This window comes from Nuphar pumila, chromosome 7, assembly GCF_984573655.1.
Source record: "Nuphar pumila chromosome 7, dmNupPumi1.hap1.1, whole genome shotgun sequence".
Classification (NCBI taxonomy): domain Eukaryota; kingdom Viridiplantae; phylum Streptophyta; class Magnoliopsida; order Nymphaeales; family Nymphaeaceae; genus Nuphar; species Nuphar pumila.
In genome coordinates, this window is record NC_143255.1 from 103,179,110 (window position 1) to 103,196,483 (window position 17,374).

The 17,374-nt window shown below is 36.9% G+C and overlaps 1 protein-coding gene across 1 annotated transcript; it reads right to left on the reverse strand.

Annotated features, from left to right (window-relative positions):
- Positions 1-5,998: 5,998 nt before the first annotated feature.
- Positions 5,999-14,915, reverse strand: LOC149832703 (UTP--glucose-1-phosphate uridylyltransferase-like). Its single transcript, XM_090014668.1, has 21 exons — positions 14,562-14,915; positions 14,385-14,432; positions 14,125-14,216; positions 13,539-13,629; positions 12,959-13,019; positions 12,760-12,837; positions 12,610-12,660; positions 12,458-12,531; positions 10,322-10,394; positions 10,154-10,211; positions 9,979-10,025; positions 9,840-9,905; positions 8,490-8,522; positions 8,324-8,376; positions 8,158-8,233; positions 8,033-8,089; positions 7,840-7,923; positions 7,649-7,747; positions 7,454-7,558; positions 6,307-6,378; positions 5,999-6,224 (listed from the first exon to the last, which is right to left on the reverse strand). Exons 1-21 carry the CDS (start codon positions 14,630-14,632, stop codon positions 6,198-6,200), a joined length of 1,416 nt encoding a protein of 471 aa, XP_089870794.1. The 5' UTR covers positions 14,633-14,915; the 3' UTR covers positions 5,999-6,197.
- Between the last annotated feature and the right edge of the window lie 2,459 nt (positions 14,916-17,374).

The window sequence follows — 17,374 nt, forward strand, 5'->3', positions numbered from 1 at the left end:
GGACTGCAAATATTTTGACTTCTTCTATCAAGCACATCCAACTGCTACATCTTTTCATTTTTGTAAACTCTGACAACTACTAATTTATCTTGAAGTACCTGAGAAGAAAAACCATGCTTATGGTGGTAGTCATCTTCGCCCAGGCCTCTTCAAATGCATCAAAACTCACAAAAGAGGCTGAAACATGACCATTACAATGCCCCTAAACTTAGTTCAGATCTCATTTCACTTGAATATACACGATCATATATATAAGACCAGGACATAAGTACAAGACTCACCAACAAATATGCATAAAAGATATCGTTGGCATGCTCGCTGTAGGTGGAATGTGATGGGTATAGTGATATCAAACAGGAACACGATGCAAAAATGAAGGTGCAGGGAATGATGAACGTGCTTAACTTGCTTGACAGAAGGCATGTAAAGAATATAATTGAGTGTAGGATGTCCCTACCTATCAACATTTCAATTTCCACATTGCCACACCAACGCAGCTATGCAAATGTGATGATATATTGAATCAAATACACCTCCAGAAAAGCGATCACTAGCATCAGGATATGCTTCTCAGAAAACCAATAAGGCAAATCATGTATGAACTACGCTTGTGCTCCTCGCAATCTCAAACTAGCGCAGAGTAGACACTCAATTCTGTAGGTATAATTACTCCCGAAATGTGCAGAATAACCCACGAATACAGACCAAGCTGTAAGTGATGCTTGATTATGATATGTGGTAGACATATACACTGGGGGTTGGTTGGTTTGACGTAATGTATACTCACAGGGAATACAACAGTAAGATTTCTGATAGAGATAAAATGATGCATACTAAATTGAAAATGCAATGACTGGATGATTGATATACAAGCAGAGCATGAGTAAGTCTGGGGATGAACACGTGATGTTAAACAGAAAAGGTTGAATACTCAATAAAATTTTTCTCTATGTACTGCAGAATCGGATGGCATTGACGTTCTGCCAAGTCAATCCATTCTGATTGTAATTTCAATAGAATATGATATAGTAACTCAGAGAAGTAGCAAAACATGATGCTGGATATGGATATATCAGTGAATGGTGATGGTGAGACAAAAAATAAGAATGTCATACATGAACCAATGGATTGAACACGCAAGACACTCCTAAATCATTTAGCAGAATATGATGAAGTGTATGGTTGCTGAATGGGACAATCAAATGGGGAAAAGGATTCTCAATCACCAACAGGTGGTGATTCAGGAACTTTCCAAATAGCTCCAGAGACACTTTCACGATAAAACAGGAGAGCTAATAAAAAATGATGAATCATATACTCAATGAGATGCAAAATACATGTTATCAACAGAAATTAAGTTACATTTAGCGACAATTCATTACGAAAAAAAAAAGATGAAAAGGGGACATATATGTTGTAACTATCTGGATGCTAATGACAGAAACATACCAGATGGTATGCTAAGTAAAATTGCAGAAAACAAGTTATGAGGACACTAAAAAATAAAAAAATAAAAAATAAAAAAATGAGCAATCCCTAAACAAAGAATGAATATATGATGCAAAGAAAGTGCAACTGCAGAAATAATGATAAAACAAGAAATATACAGATAAAAAAAAAACTAAAACGAGAACAGCAAGTGGAATGTACAGGCGCTGAAACAGGATTGATCTAATGACCAATGTAATGAAGAAAACAAATAAGATGAAGTGTTGATAAAGATGAAAACATAAATCATAAGAAAATGGGAAGAAATACCATCAAAATCAAGCTGATAATTACATGTTAATCCGAAATAATAATAATAATAAAAAATATAGGAACATGATCGTTCCGTTGATATTGCCAGACACAGATCGATACCATCATATGCAGATTGGTACTGTGTATGAGGCTTGCGGCTAACTAATGGAGGATGTTTCAGAGATTGATAGGACCAAGAGGAAAGAGGAGAAGGTAAGATGATGACAGAGAATAGGGAAAGAGAAAAAGAAGAAGAAGAAGAGAGGTTTACTCACAGTTTGATCAATCAGGCGATGCTTCCTTCAGATTCGCTCGCTACAGGGGGGCTGAAATTTTCCTCAATCCGACCAATGGGAGAAGCGTGGCTCTGCAGAGATTCTGAAGGAGGAAAGTCGAGGTCTCTTCGATAGCTAAAGGGGGGGGGGGGAGATCATAGGAGAGGAGAGATCAAGAGGTAAAAAAGTAGGATGCTAGAAGGATGGAGGGGTGAAGAAGCGGTCATGGAAGAGGACCCCTGATGGTTGTATATATAGGGAGAAGAGAGAGAGAGAGAGAGAGAGAGAGAGAGAGAGAGAGAGAGAGAGAGAGGAGGCCATGCCTTCCATCGCCCCTCCCTGCGGTTCTCTTTGCAACGGTAGGCCGTTGGGGATTTTCAATTTGGGTCTTCCGAGTTTTTAAAAAAATTGACAAGAGGGCTTGTTTATAAGGTTTTCTCAAAAAAGGGGGGTTAACTATGAAAAATTTTCAAAAACAAAGAGGGTTGGGTCACTTTTTGAATTTTTCAAGAAAGGGGGTAAAAAACCCTAAAATGTGAAGGAAATACAAAGGATGGGGTTTTTGCAAAAAAAATTATTTTTGAGATATAAGGATTTTCAAAATATTGTTTTTGCGAAAAATACATGATTTATTTCATAAAATAAACTCTAAAATGGATCTGGATCCAAGATTTTTAAAAATGTTAGAATTCAGATCTTGAATTGAGATTGGATCTTGAATTTGAGATTGAATCTTGAATTTGAGATAAACCTATGAGAAAATATGAATAATTTGATTTTTTTTGAAAAATAAGAGATTCAGGATCAGAATTGGATCTGGATATCCAATTTGGATTAGAAATTGGGTCAAAAATAAGAATTGAATCTGAATTTCAGTGAATCCATGAAATGAATGAATTTTTTATCAGAAGTTGACCCGATTATTCAGAAGATGTGAAGTCAGTGACAAAAAAGGAATTTTTTAGATTTTTTGGAAAATTTGGGGTGTTCACAGCACATGCATTGGTTTTAAGTAGTTATGATCAAGTAGGATAAAGACATCACAACAATTTGATGTTATGAATCACCCTAAAGAATAGAACAAGTTCAAACAGATTATATATATATATATATATATATATATATATATATATATATATATATATATATATATATATATATCATCTTCTGAATTATTTCTTCCTGTTTATCTCATTTACGATGACGTTTTTGCTGTTTTGCTTTCCTATCAATAAAAATATTGTTTTGTTCTTGTTTACACTTTTAGATATTCAAGCAGAAACTTGGAGTTCTAAGTATAATCTTAATGCAGTTATTTTTCATAAATACATGTCTTTGTTTTGTTATTATGGCTAAAAAAACTTTGAGAGGTGTAATACTTGCAACTTGCTTTTGGTTTTACAAAAGTCACTTCACTTGATTAAAAAAATTATGGTGCATGCATGAGGCCATGGGTGAGAATATAGATAGTAATAGAGAATTTATAGGTTCTTGATTTATAATAATTAATCAGACTACTTTTGAGAACATGATATTTTCTAAGCTAATGAGAAAAAGTATTCCCATGAAAGACTTATTGTTTTTTTAAGTTTTAGAAAATAAAGATAGAAAAAGGAAGATGCGGCATAGGCCTTATCAAAAGTTACCTTTTCGATGTTCAATGCAAAACAATTATTGAAGGGGGACGGGGATGGGAGAAGTCATTTTCCCATGTTTGTTCCACTATGCAAGCATACTGCCATTTTCATATGAAAAGCGAGGTTTCTAGCCAACTAGTGGAAGTATAAAACAAGCGTGACCTTGTAGTTTAATGCTAGTGTTATTGCCAAAGCCATATGATAATTATGAGTGCAAATTGGTTAGGCAGATGGGAATCTGATCTGATATGAATTGATAATAATTGGACACCAACAAGTAGGCCCAACTCAGTTTATCCTTCGAACCGTACTAACTACCACTTTAAAAAGCATCTGTGAGAACATGCTCCAAATTGATCTTTCTAGTACAAAGTTTTGGCACAATATGGATCGTTTATTTTAAGGACTTTTTAAAACCAAATTAAACAAGAAAAATTCTTAATGTATATTACATGTTTTCCTCTAAATAAGCTGTAAAATATGCATTTACATGTTCATATTAAGCAAAAAACACCTGTACCTATGTTTGTTGGAATAAGTTAGGATGATCACAAAATGGCAAATTTACTCATATAATGGTTAGTTTTTTGCTGTTTATGAAAATGACCAATAGTGATGCTTTGCGTATGCTTTTCTTTCCATGTAATTTAGATGGTGCAATGTTGACATGATATGCTCAATAAATCCTCATTGCAAAAATGTTTTTCTAATGTTAGATTGAGACAAGGACAATTGAAGAAGTAAAGGAAGTACTACATTATGCATCGCAGAAGAGATCTTCATTGATGCCCATAATGTTTGATAATATGATTATACTCCTTCCTGATGGGGACGTGAATGTGTCGATGCTTAAAGAAGCTGTTGATCCAATAAATGGGAGGTTTTGGTAGCAAGACTAATATTGTAATTAAGGCCATATCAATGGGAATGGTCTATATCCATTTAATTTGGTATGAGGACAACCGTAAATTTTCTTATAGAGCTTTGTAATGACCACAGGCTTCCGGTAATGTCACCATTGAAACAGTTAAGAAAATTGGACAAACTGGAGTGACCTATGTTTCAAGGTAAGGCTCTGTTGCTTTTCTTCCTTGAACTATGTTGGGTATCTTTATGAACTGAATTTGATTATTTGTCAAAAGCTTTTATGAATTGGTATAAGAAAAAGTTAAAGCAACGTCTTTTAGGGTGTGTTTGACACCCTGGATAAGTAGTCGTTGACTGTTTATCTCCAGTTTTTGGGGACAGAACATTGAAAATGGAAGAAACATCTGGCGGATTGTATCTTCTGCCATTCAAACGCCCCTTTAAAGATGATGTTAGGCACTATCATGCATACACACATGCATGCACTCACACAACATGCACATTTGCAGAGGCACGTGTGCACACAACACACATGCTTCAATCATAACACACAAAAATACACGGGCATAAGAAAACTGCATGCAAGCTCGAGAGCGTAAAATTGGATGGTGCTAAGCCTACTATTTGAGATGATTGCATGAGTTCTATGGATTTCTTCTTCCATGGGAGGTTAAGCATCATGCATGCAGGCTATGCAGCTACAAAATTCTCGTTAGTTTGGATTATGATAAAAAAGGGATAGAGCACAAAATTGATGGGGCTAACTTTACCGTCTTAGATGATTGCATAGCGTCCAATAGATTCCACTGCAATTGGCAATGTCCTGATGAAAGGTTTGTTGAAAGGGTTCGGGAGAAAGGCCATGAGGAACATGGTGAACAATAGCCCGTTGAATGTCCTTGGTGGAGGCTCGGATACAGTACGGATACTGGATATTCTGTGCTGGATAATTTGACGAGCTTGGGCAGCTGTCCTGGAGTCGATGGTATGCTGGGATTGGGACCAACGGGTGATCAAGGAGTTGGATTTGATTTGGATATTGGATCCATGGTTAGTACAGGGGCGAGGATGTCGGTGGAGGCAGTTTGGACTTTGGATCTCCCGATTCAGTCGAGTCCACGTGATCCTAGGAAGCCAAGCTGTTGGACGTGGTCCCTTCCAACTCCAAGAAGTCTAGCAGCTGCACGGATCTATCAGATACGCTTTAATATTGTGTAACAAAGTTCCACATCTGCAAAGCATGGTTCATATTTATAAACAGAGATTTTTTGGCAACGAGCAGCTTTAGCATTACCCTCTTAACCAAGCATTGTCATTAGAAGTTGGTGCAGCAACTTAGCTTAGTTATACAAGCACACACATGCAATCATCTGATTGGGGTCAGCTTGGCTTGCCAAAAGGTGGCCGACATTCACTGGCCCATGGCCCTTCCACACCTAAGCAATAAATAATAATCGAAGAAATCGAACAAGATCATACGGTATCAAAGGCAAAATCTTATATGGCTCCAAATAGTCTTTATATTGTCATAAATCTGACGATTTCGCTCAAAACTCAAGGCAAACATCTTAAGCCCTTCAAACATCTAGAGTGACACAAACAACAAGACTCTCCATGGGTAAAAGACACGGTAGGGACGTATGGATGGGGTTAACACAAGGCTTCTGATAACCTCTCAAATGTCGTCAAGACTCTTGACAACCTGAAAGAAACAATCAATTGTTAGTCAAAATTTGAAGCTTTCTTTGTACTCCTTCGATTGCTGAGGGTTTGCGAGCATGTACCTTATCAGCAAGGACCACTCCATCAGGAATCTCCACCTTTTTCCCAGCATTAGCAATGACACTCACTTTTCCCTTTAAGAAAAGAAGAAAATAGATAGACTCAGCAGTGAGCAGATGATTGTTAATAACCAAAAACAGAATGAATGAGTCATTCCCATCACTGTTTTAAGTCCAACAGTTTCGAGGGTTGCTGTCACTATGCAAATGTTATTTAAGATCTACCTAAAACCTTGGTCATATCTTGGAATCATCCAACTCCAACACAGACAACTATGAGGCAACCAACACCTGTTGTGACAAGGCATGATTTGTGTTCTCACTAACAATTCGGGCGGAATCTTCCTCTTTACAAATAGGGATAGTGCTTCCCAACAAACAAATGCAGTTCCACAGAAAACGAAGAATCCAATTGTCCATTCCATTTAAAAACCCAGCTGAGCTGTGCCTCTGCAATCTTGGTGTTTTCCTGGGTTGATCAACACCAAGTAAGACATTCAGTCAACCATGCCCTTAGAATTGTTGCTTCCTGATCGCTGGTTAATTGTGGAGGAATCTCAACTTGTTTATGGTCTCATATTGGAAAGTTAAACTTATGTGACACACAAGCATGTATGCACATGCCACGTATCTCCATATGAATATGCACATGCACAGAACATATAAGCATGAAAATTCATTATCGGACTGAGATGGCAAGGAAATGACTGAAATAACGATCCTTGTACACAACACCCTATAAAGACTGGGATAAAATTGGAAAAATAATTCTGAGGTCAAAAAGAGAAAAGAAAAATATATAGTTTACAACAAATCTGACGCTGAAAGGCTTGAAAGAGATCAGTAGGCCAACACAGTCAAGATAATATGGGGAGTCCCACATACTTGAGGGTTCTAGATAGTTATATTTATTGTACAGACATGTTTGAATCCTGTTTATCAGCTAGAATTTCTACAGTTTTCTGTATCCAATTGATAACTTTTGGAACCTTTCTTTTCAGAAGTAATTGATGAAGCAAAGATATTACTAGAATTGCAAAATCAAATGCTGGACATGCATGAATTATCATGCAATAGAAAAGGTTATATTATTGTATGTTAATAGCTGGAAATATAAGGGCATCATTTGGGAACAAAACAAGAGAAGTACCTTCAGGGTTATACTGGCACCAAACCATACATCACCAGACACCTTTAAGCTGTCAAGCTCAATGATGCTAGGGATAGACTTGAAGCGACTCAAGAAGTTGCCAACCTGAAGAATGGGAAAAAAATACAATTAAAAAAGCAAATCTAACAAATGCAGTTTTCAATAAATGCATAGACCATAACATCATTAATTTACTTTCTTAAATTCTGGCCCTAGTTCAATTGATGGATTTGCTGGATTTGTTCTCGCTTCATTTCGAGTCACAAAGCCATCAAGCACAGTATAAAGATCCGACTACAACAAAGCCAAACATGTAAATAAAATATGTAAACAACTACTGATGAGAAAAATGAAAAATAAATTCAGCAAGAGATTTAATAGATAACCTGAACAAGTAGCAAATCAGATGTTGCCTTCACTGGAAGAAAACGAGATCTTGGAACATTAACACCAATTGCACGATCAAAGAACTTGTGTTCAAAAGAGGTATCAAATAGAGTTTAGAATTTCCTAGAAAAAATATGGAAAATGGGCCTACAGAATTAAAAAATAATCAACAGTTTTTGATAAATTGAATACCCGTATTGCTGCTCCAACTGCTGTTTCTAGCTGAAGTACTTTCACTCCATTTACCTCCTGCAGATACATATATTGATCAACACTTCATGCACTAACATCACATAATGAAACGATAAGGCACCAACCTTAGGGTTCGGAATGATCTCCATCTTAAGTGCATCAGCTTCAACAAGTCGCTTAATTGCCTTCAAATTCACCCATCTTCAGAAAGAGAATCAGCATTTCAAATAGGAACATAATAAAAAATTTATACATGGATATATTATTGCTTCCATATCAAGAATCACATACAGGTTATTGGTATTGAAAATTTTGAACTTCTGTATCGACTTAAATTCATTGACCTGAACAAATTGCAAGATATTAAGACAGCATCTCTGCTAACGTAAAAAATAGTGCTAGTTTTGGTAATCAGAAGTCTTTGAAGTCAAGCGCAGACACATGAAAAGTAACTTACATGTTGATCAGGAACCTGAGCAATTTCTAAGAGCTGTAACAGAAAAAATTCTGCATCAGGACATCGATGCATCATATGAAACAAGGAAGCAAATTCACATAGATAAGATAAAAATGCCATCACATGTCAATGTTTGTACTCAAACCAATAAAATTAAAACCAATATATCACAATGGTTCATATTTACGGAGAATAAATAGTTTCCAAACCAGCAATGATAATTGATCTGCTAATTTCATATGTTAGCAGCTGATGTTTAGAATTTTTAACATTAACCAATTATCTTCTACATATCACAATAAAACAAAGAAAATCATCATGAAACTCATGAAATCTGCAAAGATCATGCATTCTATTAGATCAAGTATTGTTGACAAATTAGAACCAGGATTTTGTGGCATAGACAACTCCCAAAAGAAAACAACCTAAACAAACACTTGTCAAGGTGGCAATATTTTTCTGAGTGAACGCATAGACTATTTGGTTCAAACTTTTCAGATGCAACCAGATTTGGAGGATAATGTGCCTACGGTAGAAAGTAAGTATATTCCTTCAAGAACCAGATTGAAGTTACTGTAATGAAGTATGCGGAAGAATTTAAGAATGCAAATGCATTCACAATGTCCAACACTGGACTAATACACAAGCATAAAAGAATAGAATTCCACAAGGAAACAATGCAAAAGGCCTTCAAAGAAGGCTACAACTATAAAATGTACTCTTTATTATAAAAGAGGAGCTTGCAAAAGCATGAGGAATTACAAGGGGATGCACCCCTATTTATACACCAAGGAGGCACTTGAGGGCTCCCAATAGAGTCGTTGGGAGCCCCCAATGGTCACAATTGTGACCGTTGGGGGCCCCAACGACTCTATGGTGGGGCCCCTAAGTGGCTCAAAAAGAAAGTTTTAAAAAATAAAAAAAGAATAAAGAATAAAGAAAATAAAAGGAGAAGAAAAACAAGTACCCCTATCGGGTACTTGTGAAATGACCATAATACCCCTATCAGGTATTATGATGTATATATATATATATATATATATATAATAGTACATTTATTTTAACAGTTACTACATAAAAGTTAAGACTTCCAAGCCAGTTTTTATAGCTGCCACAAATTAACCAGTGATCATACTCATGAATGGCAACTTACAGATCATATTGACCACCATTGAAGCTTTGCATTTTTTCCTGATACACACACACACACACACACACAGAGAGAGAGAGAGAGAGAGAGAGAGAGAGAGAGAGAGAGAGAGAGAGAGACGCATGCAAATGTTTCAAAAACAAAATTATAAGAAAATTGGAAAGAAAAAAAGAATGGAGTCAAAAGTTTCCAATGTGCACCTGAACCCTTCCCTCATATGAAATAAGGGTACCACCTTTAACATCAGCAAGGGTTTTGGGGGTCACCTGCAATATCAAAGAGCATTTGAGTGGAACTGTACATCCAACAAGTAGAAGGATGATGCTGGTCAGCGAATACCTCCATGCAGTACTCATTCTGGTTCTTTATCAAATGATTAAGGATCTCTGTAACAATTTGTCAAGGAGAACCAACATTTTTCTTCTTTATATGCATGTGTAAAAACTGAATAGAAGAAAAGTAATAAATAATCAAATAAAACATATAAATAAATTTGAATTACTATTTAGGATACTTATGTCAACAACAGCTCCCAAGTTATCTGAGTTGGCAACAAAAACATACTCCTTACCCTGGTACCAGGAAAAAGCAAAGAATGCAAAATGGCTTAGAGATCTAGAGTAAAGCATGCCATGTTTCTTACCGTTGCCAGTTTTTTGACGTGGCAAAGTTCTGTTCATACCTGTGATAAAAACGCATCAAGCTTGCCACTGTTCAGTAAGGAAGGGAAAACATCGCCATGGCCAGGAGGGTACCTTACATAATGTATCAAAATTAAACTCAGAGACACAAACTTGTTGGTTTCTCAAAGTCTTCACTGCCTTTTCTTGCATGAAGTGTTATGAAAAAGAGTTGTGATAATGTACTTGAATCTTTGCTGTGTACCAAATGAACAGCCTTGAACTAAAGCAAAAGTATCCCTCAAGCTAAAGATTCATCTGATGAGAAGCCAATTACAAACCACTACACCTAGAGCTACTCTATCAAAACACTCTTCGCATGATAGCCCTTCAACAAGGAGAAGGCAACTGTCCTACACCGAATGAACTGATTTGCATACAGTCACAACAACATTTTATTCCATGATCCTGGAAATTATTGGTCTACCATTTAAGTTATTATTTATTTTCTTTAAAGGGAAGTTTTTCTTACTTGTACTGACAGAGTAAAGCATACATAGAAAATTCAAAAAAGAAACCACAAAGATACTCCAAAATCTTGATAAGCATATTTTCCATCTTCTCACTTTAAGCTAAAATTCATTGTAACAGAAAAAAAAGTAAGAAAAAAATAATTTCTAATGAAAATCACCACTTCTAATGCATTCTTTCTTCAATAAGATTTTCCTATCCCACTGTCTGAGGGGAAGAAGGCCTTGATTTTGTCATTTTAAATAATCTTATCTCATGTTTAGCTTGTAATATTCACAAAATCTCTCTCTCCTTCAACCTTTATTTCTTCTCATTGTTCTCCATAATTTTTTTTATTTTCTTACCTTACAATTTTCTTATTCTTAAACTATTATCAAACATAACCTGAATCTCAGTACATAGAAACTGAACCCAAGACTACATTATTGTCAATCTAGATTTTGAACATGAGCAAAAGAGACAAATTCGACCTAGTGGAGAACAATGTTTGCAGAAGGGAGCAGCCGTATGAGATGGAAAATTCATTTACAGTTCAGGAATGGAGATCCTAAGGATTAAAAATTCTATGCTAAATAACAACAAAAACGATTATCAATCTCTTACTGAAGACTTCTACACATAATGCCAAAAAGAAAAATTGAAACTCTTACTGAAGACTTCTACACATAATGACGAAAAGAAAAATTGAAATGGTCAACTTCCTTAAATTCATTTCATTTATCTTTCACATCCTATGTTTGGCCCACATGTTTAGCATAATATATTTGAAAAAAAGTATTTTTAGGTTTTTTTTTGTGTCAATAGGACATTCATATAGTCTTATTTGTACAGGAAAAACAGAAAGACTTTTGTTTTTAAAGTTTCAGATTTTAAAAAGCAAAAAAGAAATTGTATCTTATGATATGATAAGACACATATGACATACGGTACATCCCCTTTCCAATACAAGGGGCATATCTTATCGCATGGACCTATGACATTACAAATCATTGTATCATATCATATGATATGATATGGTCTTTGCAACATTAAAATGCAGAACATAACTAAAAGTGCATGACATGGAAGACCAATAGAAATTGTGGGTAAAAACCTCCATGACTACACTAAATCAAGCATCTTGCATAACAGCATAATCTAAAATTTTGCCCAGACTAAGGCTAGAATAAGTAAATTCTTCGTAGCAAACAATGCTTCAATAAATTTCTTCTCACCCATTTAACACGTAAAATGCACAGCAAATGAGAATAAATATGCATGGTTTATGGAGAGTGATCGGACTTTTCCAGCCAGGATTGAAGTGATTAGTGGAGGATGAATGACAATGGTGACACCTTTCAAAACTTCATCATATACCGTGGTCGTGCACTTTACATCTTCGTTTTTTTAATAGGTTTTCTGTGTTAAGATTGGCTGACCCAGACTCTGCATTCACAAGGTTTATTAGGCAAACGGCTGTATCTTTTAGTTGTTAAGTGTGTCCGAGTCAATGATGTCCCATTGATAAAGACTGATGCATAGGAAGAGAGCAACAAAATTCAGTTATAGAAAACATCATCATCCTAAACTAAAGATTTTTATTCCATGTTAATATTACATCTCGCTAACCAACCAAACTTTTATGCACCAGAGATAACTGAAGCGGCTGAGGTTTTGAAAAGCCATACCATCCGTCCCTGCCTGTTTCTCCTTTGCATGGAAGTGGAAGAAAATCGTCCACAACGACACGAGGATATTGGCTCTGAAAGAAAATCATACCGTAAGTTTTTTTGCCCCGAACTAGCAGATGCCAGAAAGTGAAAATAGTTGACTTAATTACCTGATTAAAAGAATGAATCTCAATGTTGGAATTGGCATATTTCTCCACGATCTGAAAACAGGATTTAATTGTTAGATTTAGTAAACCAAATATACCAGAACTGCACCTATCATGATTAGAGACCCAGATGGTGTCGGCAATATTAATTACCTTTAGTGTGTCATCATGTGTATTGAAAGAATTCATCAGAACAAGGGGAACCTTACATCCGTACTTGTTATTCAAGGACTACAAGAAGAAAACACCAAAACCATTCAAGGACCATAACAAAAAATGCCAAAAACATATAGAAATAAAAAATAGTTCAAACTAAGCAAGAAGGTAACAATCTACAAAGATCATAAATTACCTCAATCTGGATTACAATCAAATCAAGGAAGGTCAATCCATTACTCACTTCAATGACAGATCTGCAAGAAGGAAAAATTTTGAACAGCAATGAGATGGGTGCTTTTAGACTATGAGAGCTAAAGACCAGAATATCCAATAGAGGTAATGATCAGCAAGAAAAACGTGCAGACCAAAAGCAAGTATGATTTTGGTCTGCATCCAGCCCTATGCATTTTAGAAGACCCAATGACAGTGACAAACATGGGCATTTCTTATGTCTGCACCAATTCTTGATTACCGATTATGAATGAACTTTCTCAACACAGAAAAGCCTGTCACCAGAACTTCCAAAAAGTTTAAAAAGTAGGGGTCAAAATTATTTCCCTACAAGAAAACTGCGCAATGTCCCATAGCATACTCTCTCCGATATATATGCATATGATGCCTTTTCAGATTCAGAAAGATTAAACTAATTGTTCCAGAAAGACGACATCGACCTCGTAAATCACATGAAAAAGGATAAATCTAACAATGGAGCACACAATAAAATTGCAACAACAAGAACGGGCCATCAAAGCTGAAGTTCACATGATGCTTACTTGGGACCAGTGCAACCCATGGTAGTTCCCAGACCTCCATTAAGTTTTAGAACAACAAGCTTATCTAGAAGCTTCTTAGTTTCCGAAAGATCTGCATAATGTTCGTTCCCATCAAGAGCATCAGACGCATTACAACAATGAACAAACTTTGAAACAGGGTATCCAAATCACAAGGTAGGGACTCATTTGAAAGTCCATAGCTAAGATGGATGAAAACTACCGTTGCTATGAACAAGAAAGAGTTGGCCAACAAAGCCAAATCCGAGCTTAGACAAATGGAATTTCATATATACACAACAAATCGACAACATAATCAGCTTGAGTGATCTGGATCCAGACACTCACTCCTGACTCTGATCTATGGAGATGAACGTTGAATGAATTTGGTCCAATTCCAAGCTGCCTGCACACTATACAGATTCAGGCCCATCCCGAGTGTCTCAAATACTTAGACGAATTGCACGTTTTTGAATGCCATCCACCAACAAGAACTACTAGATAGACTTATCAACCCGCTAGAATGATGAAACCATGGTATTGCTGTTACAAGTAGGAGAAAAAAAAGGAGTAAAAACAGAATAATTACCCTCAGAAGTAGGTTCTAAGCTTTCATAAGGAACAACCACCTCATCAGTCGGTGTCTGGATCTTCTCCCACTCGATCTGCTGTGCCTCCCCACTTTAATCCACCCAAACGCATACATTTCATTTCAGTAATCAAATCCACAATTCAGTAATTAAAGCAAAAGACAGATGAAATAGAAACGGATTACGATCAGAAAATCACAATTATCAATGGAATCAAACCTTAAACCCCAGAATAACGAAATCGGAAGCAAGATTTCACCTGAGATAACGCGAAACTAGGTTTATGAATCCCGATTTCTCGCTCCCGCTAAAACAAACACGAAGAAAAATCCGATCAGATCTAAAACTCAACGTCTAACACGAAAATTTTCTGGAAAAGACGCGATCGGACGCTGAGAAATCCGCGAATGGCGGGAAATGCGAGGGCGTAGTTCACCTGATCTGGCCGAGTCCGGCGACGGAAGATCGGAGGGTCGAGAGCTTCTCGGATTCCGCTACGGCAGTCATGGACGGCGTTGATGGAGCTCACTCGATCTCTTACGTCTCTCACTCGCTTTCCTGTGGAAAAGAAAATCGGGAATTTGGAAAAATGTGAAAAGAGAAAATCCTGTTGAGAGAGAAGCTTCAGAAGTGAAGTGACGGAAGGGGGCAACGAGATTCGGTCGATTTTTATAGGCCTCACTGCCCAGGCCCATTTCACTCCGTCAGCGTCACCGCCCGATCAAGGAATATTCCGGCCAATATTCGACCTTAGCGGGATTCTGACGCAACCTTGATGCTGACGCGTGTCAGAAACGGACGGCCTGAAATAGGGAGATACGATGGCTCTACGTTTCCCCTGGATGATGTGGGCCCCGCCTAAGTCAGCTAGCACCCACCACGTGTACAGTGACCATGGGGCTTTGTATTCATAGGGTTGACAAGAACCGTTGGATGGCCAGATTTACCATAACACCCTTTGTTTCCTCTCTCTCTCTCTCTCTCTCTCTCTCTCTCGACGACCTAAGGGGGGGCGTTTGATTCGGATCTAGACGATTGAATCTGAGATCCAAGGGTCAGAGATGCATGTACTTTTGACCCTACACTATCCTCCCCTTTCGGGTCAAAGATCCATCTATCTCCATTCAAATTTTGAGTTTAAAATCTGGGCTTTGGGGTGGATTTCAGATTCGATGTTTGAATACCTCGGATCTTCACGTGGATCCCATTCAGATTCGATGTTTGAATACCTCGGATCTTCACGTGGATCCCACGTGGAAACCAATACACAATTGTAAGAACCGAGGAACTCGAATGCCTTATAACTAGACCCAGGTCCAAAAATGCTTAGCACGATCTATTTACTATTTTTTATGTATTAAAAAAAAAAGTCGCGGGCATAAATGTAACTTTGCATGCTTGTTCAGTTGGAGCTAATTGGGGGTGCAAGCACTCTTTTTCAGTTGCACAAAAACATATAAAAGGTAAAAGAACGACCGTGACGCAACGAGGATGGCGATTATAGGTCTGACTTTTGATTTAATGACAGTGATCCGCTTTCCCTGGTTGCTGTGTAGCTGTGGGTGGCCAACCCTCTCTCCCTGGTAGGGGTGTCAATAGACAGGGTTTGGTTCGGACTCAAGTGGAATCAGACCTGACCTCGATGACCCTGATCTAATCACTCATCGTAAAAAGAAACTATACCTGGACCCGATAATAATTACATCAACCAGACTCTCAGGTCATACCCGATAAAATAAAAAATTTTATCATTTTTTACATTGAAAAATTGCCAGCCTTAATCAAAACTCGGGTCAGACCCGGGTCTGTTATAAATTTTCACAAACTATACCTGGCTTCATGTATTAATCGAACCTGAGTCTTAATCATGTGTTCTTATTTATCACCATACCTGGACTCTATAAGGTTTGGAACGGGTTGGATCTAGGTAAACCCGACCAGTTGACACCCTCTACTCGAGGGTACCAAGTGGTGGTGTTTAATAAGTTATATAAAAGTTTTCTTTTAAAAAAAAAGTTTAAATAAAAGTCGGCTTTACGTTCTCTTGTTGGTGGTTTGTCTCAAACCACAATGCCAAAATTATTCTAAGTTCATGGTCTGTTGCGTTTGGGACGAAGTCATGAAGAAAGAATGTCAGCTTATAAAAGGTGATGTCCTTTCACATCCCGTTATTTCAACGATAGTGTTGGCTAACGTGAGCGAGAATTTCAATCTGAAATAAAAAAACATAATGCATGTTTGAAAGTAAGAAAATAATAGAAAAAAAATACATTTTTTCAATTAATTGGGAAAAAATTTAAAACAAAAGTTTTTCTAAAAAGTATAATTTTTGACAGATTTTTTTTTTTTTTTAACATAAGCAGGTGAAGAAAATTTTATTTTATCAAAAATTCTTTTTGCATTAAGGCAACCTTTAGCTCACAACACATCTCATTTCAAAGGCTACCACAACAAGAGCTTCCTTAGTCTTAATCTTCCTCTCACCCACCACCATTTACAGATCTCTCTCTCCCTCACACATACATACAAAGACACATAATTGAAATAGTTTTTATATCAAAACTTGTCATAGGCAAAAAAAAAAATTTCTTATGAGAAGTTTTCTTTCTTTCAAAAGTGTTCATATATAAACATGGTATACAGGATATCTGAAGTAAACGATTTAAACAAAGCGTATAATTTTCTCCAACCAATTGTCATCATGACAGGCTTATTTCATTAAAATAAGACAAATTTAATATTTATGATTTAGAATTTTCTAGTCAACGTGTCCTCTGTGTAATATTCCAGCATGCAACCTTTCATTTTCTTTAGGGTTTTGTATATTTATCGATTGGAAAGGTTATATTCTCTCTTCACGCTAGGGATGGCAGTGGACGGAGGAAAATAGGACCCCTGTTTGAAATGGGAATGAAGGACATGAAACTGTGATGGAAGTTAAAATCGAAACCCGTGCCGGGATGAAGGCGGGGATGGACTTATATGCTTTCCCCCACCCTGTCTCCGATCCTTCTTTAGGGACCCCGCCGTTTGAACTGGGGATGAAAGACAGAAAACAGAGATGAAGGCAGGAATGAAGGTTAAAATCCAAACCCGTGGAGGGGATGGAGGTCCAGATTTTGAGTCGGGCATTTCTACTTCACGCATGGCAGCATAAAATTACTTTTAGGTTGGTGTGGCAAAATGTCTAAAACCTGGTTTTCCAAAAAAAAAAAATGTCAAAAACCTCCTCAGCTTGAGAGCACATAG

Bases quoted from the DNA above. Each gene is read 5' to 3' on its own strand.
- LOC149832703 (XM_090014668.1), bottom strand. From the start codon at position 14,632: ATGACTGCCGTAGCGGAATCCGAGAAGCTCTCGACCCTCCGATCTTCC. The intron at 14,433-14,561 runs GTGAACTACGCC...TGTTTGTTTTAG, and splicing joins GCCGGACTCGGCCAGATCAG to CGGGAGCGAGAAATCGGGAT. The intron at 6,225-6,306 runs GTACATGCTCGC...TGTTTCTTTCAG, and splicing joins GAGTGGTCCTTGCTGATAAG to GTTGTCAAGAGTCTTGACGA.